This window comes from Lathyrus oleraceus, chromosome 4 (assembly GCF_024323335.1).
Source record: "Lathyrus oleraceus cultivar Zhongwan6 chromosome 4, CAAS_Psat_ZW6_1.0, whole genome shotgun sequence".
Taxonomy (NCBI): Eukaryota; Viridiplantae; Streptophyta; class Magnoliopsida; order Fabales; family Fabaceae; genus Lathyrus; species Lathyrus oleraceus.
Window position 1 is genome coordinate 345,075,564 of NC_066582.1, and position 8,804 is coordinate 345,084,367.

An 8,804-nucleotide genomic window follows, 5' to 3' on the forward strand; every position below is an offset into this window, starting at 1 on the left:
TAGAATCGTTACCTCTTGTGGCGATTCAAACATTTGGTGCAGATTTCTGATAATGATCAAAACCTTTGATACAGATCCACGGGGCGATCACGATCGTTGAACGATGACAATGTCTCTACTCAGTCCACAAGAACGGATTCCTTCAATCGCAGTGCTAGCTGTTATGAATGAAGGCTTTGAGTGAGAGAAAGAGGGAAACAAAATTACAAGTCTCTACTTGAATTTCTGTCTGAGTGGATTGGAGTGACAATGCTTCTACCCAAGGGGTTCTATTTATAGAACCACTTGTGTGGGCTTCAAGCTAAAAAGCCCATTTAAGTGTATTTTGGCTCATATCTTATAATATGCCCAAAATCACTTAAGTATTTGGTACCTTACCATATTTCGTCTCCCACTTAAGTGCACCGTACCTTACTGTGTTCCTTAGTTACTCTATCTCTCATCAATCCGTCCTTTGTGTGTGACCCTATAGGTTTTCGCGACGTTGGCAATTATATTAAATCACGCATTTAACATAATAAACAGTGAGCAGTATCTAGCAACACATCACTGCTACCCAAGTCACGAAAATGTCATGTGATCTGACAAAACCTCCTGTGATAATAATTATGTGTATAATTACCCCTTTGCCCTTATGTCTATATTGAACATAAGGTATAGACCGTGTCACCCTTGTCCAGTTCAATATTGGGCCCATAGACATTTATCCTGTTACGCAGGATTGGCAAATTCCATCTAGGACACTCATGTCCCTCAGCATGCTTCGTGGAGTACCCATCAACTGTCTTTATGGTTATCTAGTTATGGACAACATTGGATCAGCAATAAAGCACTCGGCTCTACATCTAGGATCCATAGTGGTTTTAGGTCGAAGAGTGGTATACACTATTATCACCATGAGAATAACTTATGACACATTGCATAACTTTCTATATAGTATTCTCATAGCGGGTCAATCCGGTATAAATATTACTCCTAATATTCATACCTATGTTTAAGACTTGATAACTCTTTATCCATGATCCATGAGATGTGATCATCAGTCTACAAACATAATAGTCTTAATGCTTTAATGTTATCCCACTTCACACTAAAGCTCGACTACGGATACTTTAAGAATAGTGTCCTTATGTTTAATGTGTTCTCATGATTAAGTCACACTTAATACATTAAACGGACTATCTATTCCAAGGACTTTATTAATCAACCATAATAAAGAAAATGCCTTTTATTATTAATAAATAATTCGATACAAGTACCAAAAGTATTGGCCTCTAGGGCTTACACCAACACTTGCAAAGTCTTTTGATCTTTATTTCATAATTTTTCTTCATGGCATCCTTCTCCATCACGAGTTGATCTACAATGCATTTCCAAACATAAGAAGTATGAAGATGAGTAGATGGTGATCTGTTAGACTAAAATAAATCCTCTTAGTCCTTTGACCTCTTCATAGCACGCTGCTCAAACAACTCTATCAAGTCGTCTTTTTCCTTCAACTGTTTCTGTGATTCTATCATCTCGAGGTTTGAAGCATGAAACTTGTCTTCCCAAGCATCCTTCTCTTGCTTTGTCCTAACCAAAGCTTCTTGCAAATCCTCTATGTCTTCAATATGAATTATGGGTGATTTGACCACAACCAAAGACATAGGTATCTCATAAGCTTAAGGCATCTTGAATTCTTTTTCTCTCCTTTTCACCCAACTAATGTAAGGCTCTAAAGCTACATAATTCTTCTATCAAGTTCACTTTTTCCCTTCCTATGAATATTGTGCGAAGCATGCACCATCCTAGCCTTCAATCCTTTAGTGTCTTTCTCCTCTTTGAAAAATGAACCTTCTAACAAAGTGTTATTAGGTTTGTCCTTCATAACGAACTCAAGCTGTCGTCTTTCTAAAGCTGGATTGTAGTTTATTTCTCCCTGTGTACAAAGAAGAGGCACATTAGAGAACTCCCCACAACATTCAATAATCTCGACATCATCATAAACAGAATAATACCAAGTGATGTCATCATTGGTGAGAGACACAAGTCTTTGATACCACCTTAAACAACCCTTGTTTTCTTTGAAGACAGGAGATTGCGGCAAGTGTGAAATAAACCACTTGTACAACAAAGGTACGCAATAGACAATAGTTATATTTCCCTTAGAAGTCCTATGATGAATGGAGAAATATACGTCACCAAGCAAAGTTGGATAATGATTCCCAACCAAAAAGATCCTAATAGCATTAACATAACAAAATTGTCAATATTGGGAAACAAGACCAAACCACGGATGAGTAAGGCAAGACTAGTTTCAAAGGCCACCATGCTACCATCATTAGCAAAAGAAAAGGCTTTCTAATCAGAAACTTTAAGTCAACCCTCTCATACCTCCTTTGATAGGGAGGTTAACATCTATGTCATATTTCTTCAGGTGAATAGCTCCAGCAATAACTTGAGACTCCAGAATTCCTTCCAAACCATAAAAAGGAACCCTATCAGAAATTGGTATACCCAAAAGATAAGCATACTCCTCCATGGTGGGCAACAACTAATAATCAGGGAAAGTGAAGTAGCGGTAGACAAGATCATAGAACTGAACCAGAGTATAAAGAAGACCATTTTTAACATCCGTAGATAGAACAGACAAAAGTCTTCCAAAACGGTCTCTAAAATCCTTAGGATCATCCACAAAAGATGTTAGCTTTCTCAATTCCTTAAGATCAGGACATCTGAAATGGTATTTCTGAGTATTCCTTCTTCCAATAACCATGGTTAAAATATCTATGATGTTTACAAAGATAATCTCTAAGTTCCTTGAAAACTGAGAAAAATACTCATGAACGCAATAAGTGCATGATGCAACAACTATAAACAAGATCACACAAGGCACACAAGCAACGTCCAAAGGTTCAGAGTCACAAGCACGAAACCAAAGGTAAGAACCAACTCACAAGGTATGTACTAAGGGTATAATCACTTGTAGAACAAAGTTATAAAAAGTTTCTAGAGTCATAATTCCATCTTTTGGAAATTACCAGCTTAAACGACTACTCTCCAACTAATAATATTCTCAAGAGAAACTCATCCGAGTGTAGTATCGAGTTAGACCCCATCTATTTACCATTATGTTTTAAGTGATGGACATTAACCCTAGTTATAGTTGTTTACTTAAGAGATGTAGCAGTAAATATTTTGAGATTAAACTATTGATTAACTTAACACACAAAGCAAGAGTCACCATCGCACTTTTATAATTTCCAAAGGAAAGGGAAAAAGTACAAACAAAACCTAAAGAAGTTTTAAAACAAAACTAATAAAACGAGATAAGGGTCTGGGGGTTAGTTATGCAAAGGAAAGGTATTAGAACCCTAAACATCTATAGTACTCTATAGGAACCTATATGAAAACCTATTCATTTTGGCTTAAAGTGGCGTTGTTTGCAAGTGATTGGGGAGATGAGAAAAGAAATGTTTTTTTTATGATTTTTGTGTTTGCCAAGACTTTTTGAGTCTCATGCCTACGTGCCAATAAAGTGCAATGGAGGATAAAAACCTCGTAGTTCATGGTAAAAATAACAAAGATGTTTATTTTGATTTATTTTTAATGAAAAAACATTTTATCATTTTAAGGAGAACACTCAACTAGGCACCCACAAGTATGTGTAGCGAGGTATTCGTTACCTTATGGTTTATTGACTAAACCAAAAGTAAACATACAATTCGAGTCGCCACCGCACTTTTATTTATCCAAAGGAAAGGTTAAAAAGCGAACAAAAACCAAGTAAGAAGTTTTGTCAAATCAAAAACTAATAAAAATGTCAGAGATCTAGGTAAGGGGGTTGGTTATGAAATGAGAAGGTTTTACGCATCAAAAACATCCTTAGTACTCTAAGGGAACCTCTTTTTGCAAATGTGTGTTGTAGGCTGTTATTTGTGAAAATATGTGCAAGATATTGGGGGGATGAGAAAATAATAGGTTATATTTACAAGTTTGTTGTTTGAATGGATGAACCCATTGCCTACGTACCATCACAAGGGTAGGATCAAAACCTCGTAGTTCGGGGTAAAAATCTCAAAGATTGGTGAATTGATTTGATCAAAATCCTTAAGGTCTTTTGTTATCAAAGGGAGAAAACTCAACCTAAACCAACAATCCACCATGTGAGGAGAGCTTCAACATACTAGTGATGGGTTAACCCTATAATAAGTATGGAAGACTCATAGTCCAATCACTAAGGATAAGGTGAGGTTTACATCAACCACTATGATAACTCAAACCTATGACTAATGTTTATGAAAAAGCTTTAACAAAGGTGGCCATTGGAACCACAAAAGCAACTTGAAGTGAGTTATATTTACAAGTTAGATTTATTTGCAAAATGATGTCAAAGTTGGATTAGCATTTATTCACAATGAGTATTATTGAAAAGTTTTTTTAAAAAAATCAAAGGCATAAGGCCTAGGTTTCTAATTTGAAACAAAGACAAAGTTTGCACAAAGAGAGTTTGGCTTGGGTTAGAGTGGAGAGAAGAAGAGAAGGGCTAGTCCTAACGCATACAAATATAAAGAGAGAAGATAAAACCCTTGGAGTTCCTTTTCTTGAAATCATAGAGATGATTCAAGATGCTCCTTTCCTTTGGATATAAACAACAAGAAATCACACAATATTTGGATCCAAGCTCCTAGGATCTCCATTTGGCTTGTCTCTCTTAACTTGGCTACTCATGACAATGGTCCTCCTTACTATCTCAAGATGGAATCCCTATCACACAAGAACAAACATCAAAAAGTTGACAACACAATAAGGGAATGGACAAAGAATGAGTTTAGATTAGGAAGTCCTGTGAAGTCAACTTTAAGATTTAGCATTCTAAAGGCATGAGGCCTAGCTGCTCTTCAACAAGTTTAGCATTCTAAAGGCATGAATCATAGTTGCTCTTGAACTCCTTCAAGCCTAGGTAAATCCTAATTCTAAGTCCTTTCTCCTTTTTGCATTAGGTTCACACAAACAAAGACAAAACAAACACAAAGCAACAATATTTATATACAATAATGAGCTCAAATGAGCAAAAGGAAAATGACATAAACATAAAATATGAGCTCAGGTGAGCAAAGTAAAAAAAGCAATATGAATAAATGAGCAAGAAGTAAAGTTCATTAAAGTAAATTGCAAAAAATTAAATGCTCAAATTAAAGTTAGTAATTAGTGGTTATGTTAGTGTGTTATAAGACAATTTAGCGCTATGTTAAGCAATCGTAAGTGGACTAATGTAGTAGCCACACCTATCTGAGGTCGGTCAATAAAACTATGGGCAAATAACCACAAGTTAGAGATCATGACTAGTAATCCAAGCTCCTACAACTTGCCATGCCAAAAGAAAAGAAAAGAGGAAAGGTCTTGTATGGACTTTAGGTTTTTTGCCTGACCAAGAAGCAACCTATCTTGGACACAAAGCAACTCACTTGATCTTGGATCAAGTTGAGTTTAATTTGGATCAAAGAAGGTTAAACCTCTCATATGTCAAGACCAACCATAAGACATTAACTCATTGGCCAAAATAAAAAGAAATGAGATGAAGATGAAATGAAATGGACAAAGAAATAAAGTGTTAAATACAATTGGTCAAAAGTGAATCAAATCATCATCAACCAATATTAAACAGAAGAGGAATGAAGATTAGGAGTCAACAAGTCAAACATATTTTTTGGGTATTTTTTGGAATTAAAATAAATGCAAAATTAAAATAGACCAAATATGGTCAAACCTCAAATTCAATTCAAATCAACTTAAATAAGTCCAATTAAATTCTCATAGGTCTAACATGGTCAAACAAGGTTTGACAAAAAATTTCAACAATTTTTGAAATCAGAAACTATTTTAAAACAATTAAAAACAATGAAAATAACACAATATGAATTAAAATCTCAAATAAATCTGAAATCAATTAAGAAATTGATGAGGCTATTTTTCATTGACTTATCACGATCCATATGTGTTAAGAAAATATTTTTGGATTTTTCAGATATCAAAAAGTATTTAAAATGAATTAAAAACTATTAAAAACCAAATAATTCACAAAAAATATCAAATGAAGTCACAAAAATAATTAAAAATCAAAATATAAAACTAGATTTTTCAAGAAATTTTTTGGTGTTGGTCTCATATTTTTGTGATTTCAAATAAAATATTTATAAATTTTTGAAAATAAAAGGAATTAAAAGAAAATAAAACAGAAATAAGAAAATGGCAAAAATCCAGAGCGCTTGGATCATTCATTAAATGACGTGGCCAAGATCCTAACGCTCAGAGGCGCGGTCATACCATATGCCTTGGTCAAGCGCACTACATTTGTAGTTAAAACAAGTCAACATGATCAATGGCCACGATTATAACATTTTGCCAAGATCCAAAGGACCAGAAGCATCCACGTGGGGGTGGTGGTGGAAACCACCATCTTCTCCGGCCAGAGAACCAACTCTGGCTACCACGCGCAGGTTTTTAAAACTTAATGAAAATAAACAAGTAGGTTATCAAAATGAAGCTGGGGTGATGTACATCACCCTTGTAACCTTGGATCTTCCTCAATGTTTCTATTTAATGAGAAATCAGAGCTTGAAGATCAAGGTACACAAACTGAAATGACACGATTCATGAAATTAAGACCACCACTGGCCTGCCTCTTGCTCGAGGACTTCAGAAAACAGTTCAAACTCAAGCAATTCACATTGTATTTCAAGATCCAGATCAAACAAGTTTGGTGATATACCTCTGCAATGCAGCTTTGAACAGCACGATTTTCTCAAGTTCTTGATCCAATTTTGACCTAGAGATGTGGTGATGATGCAAGGCTAAGGAATTAAGACTTGAAGATCAACTAATGATGTTGAAATTCAAAGCCCCCATATCTCTTTGCTGAAGAACTGTCCTCCCTAGATAAACGTCCCTCACGGACCCCTTCCTCCAATCTCATCCCCATATTCACCATTTCGCTGAAGTCCGAGGGAGCATTGGCTATCATCCTCTCATAGTAGAAAGATCTCAAAGTCTTCAAAAAGATCTTTGTCATCACCTTCTCTTCTAGGGGTGGCACTATCTGAGCTTCCAATTTGCGCCATCTTTGGGCGTACTCTTTGAAGGTCTTTTTGTCCTTCTGCGACATTGCCCTCAAATGGTCCCTATCCTGAGCCATATCCATATTATATTTGTATTTCTAGACGAAGGCCTCGCCAAGATCGTTGAAGGAGCGGATGTTCGAACTCTCCAAACCCATGTACCACCGGAGCGCGGCACCAGATAGGTTGTCCTGGAAGTAGTGGATAAGGAGTTGATCATTATCTGTTTGCATTGACATCTTGCGGGCATACATCACAAGATGGCTGAGCGGGCATGTGTTTCCCTTATATTTCTCAAAGTCAAGTACTTTGAATTTAATAGGGATCTTGACGTTGGGCACAAGGCACAACTCAACAACACTTTTACCGAAGAGATCCTTACCCCTCAGAGTCTTCAGTTCCTTGCACAGTTCAAGGAATTGTTCTTTCATTTCATCCATCTTCTCATAAACGTTTGGGCCCTCAGATGGCTCAGAATGATAGATAGTGTCTTTAACTCTTGGTAAGGTGTGCACAACGGGAGATGGCACAGAAAGGACCGGGCTAGATTCCGGCAGAGAAGCGAGAGTAGGAGCAAAACCCTCGGGCACAAAGTTAGTAGACATTCCTCAAGGGAACCCGGCTAGCATAGATGGCGCAAAATGGGTTGTTGCAGCAGGCACAGTTGAGGTAGCAACCTCAGAAATAACCGTCCTCTAGGGAGAAGTTGCATGAGTGGGCGAAGGTTGACTCTGTGCGGCTAGCACTGACTCTGTGCGGCTAGCACTGACTCCACCATGGCAGTCTGCCTAGCAATCTCGTCTTTCAGTTCCCGGTTCTCTTGCTCTAGATGCTCCATTATCCTTGGAAAATTAGCTCTTGTGTTATACCGGTGCGTCAGCTTGTCTTCAAAATAAATGAAGAGCAAAGAGTTAGACCACTGATCAAGAGTTCTAAACAAAACCTACTTATGCATATGATGCATGCAATGTTTGTGCATATGGTTCATTTTTATTTAAGGAACTTTTAGAGATCTATTTGCAAATATTTGAAAATATTAATCTTTTAAGACATATATGGAATACTCATAGCAATAATATTTGGAAAAATTTTACACCCAAGAAGTAGTACAGTTTTGGTAACCAAATACAATACAAGAGGAAAGGAGAATAAACATCCTATGGAGCCCTAGAAACAATCGTCCAAAGCTCTCGAGATCGGAAGGTAAGTTGCACGAAGCCTCTTCACCTCTCTCTCATAAGTTGCTTCCATGTTGGCCTTCTCCTTGGTGAGTCGATCATACTTCCTCTTCCAAAACTTGGATGACTAAGGAAGAAGAGAAGTAACCACATCATCAGGCTCATCAATAACCTGATGCTCCAGAAATTCTATAACTGCATCCTTATCTCTGAGTTGCTGAAGAAGTTCCTCTCGCTCACGGATCCAAGCACATGACCGGTCTTCATCTTTCAACTCCTCTACTCCTTGGTTAGGGAGGGTTGAAGGCCCAACCATAACCATAGGGGTAGGTCTCGGATAATCATATGGCATGCGGTACTCAAGAGCTCTATTCCTCACCCAAGCGGTGTAGGGTTCCAAAGCAATGCAATTCTTCAGACCAAGCTCCTTCCTTCCGTTCCTATGAACCTTGCGCAAGGCGTGAACCATCCTCTCCTTCAAGTTCTGGGGATCTTTACCCTCTTGAAAGAACACAACTTCTAACAA

At 37.2% G+C, this 8,804-nt stretch overlaps 1 protein-coding gene across 1 annotated transcript; it reads right to left on the minus strand.

Moving 5' to 3' along the window:
• Nucleotides 1-1,723: 1,723 nt before the first annotated feature.
• Nucleotides 1,724-2,524, minus strand: LOC127137360 (uncharacterized). The gene is made up of 2 exons (XM_051063829.1): nt 2,367-2,524; nt 1,724-2,222 (listed from the first exon to the last, which is right to left on the minus strand). Exons 1-2 carry the CDS (start codon nt 2,522-2,524, stop codon nt 1,724-1,726), a joined length of 657 nt encoding a protein of 218 aa, XP_050919786.1.
• Between the last annotated feature and the right edge of the window lie 6,280 nt (nt 2,525-8,804).

Coding starts and splice junctions, on each gene's coding strand:
- LOC127137360 (XM_051063829.1), bottom strand. CDS start 2,524: ATGGAGGAGTATGCTTATCTTTTGGGTATACCAATTTCTGATAGGGTT. Junction 2,223..2,366: donor ATCAAAGGAGGTATGAGAGG/GTTGACTTAAAG, acceptor TAATGCTATTAG/GATCTTTTTGGTTGGGAATC.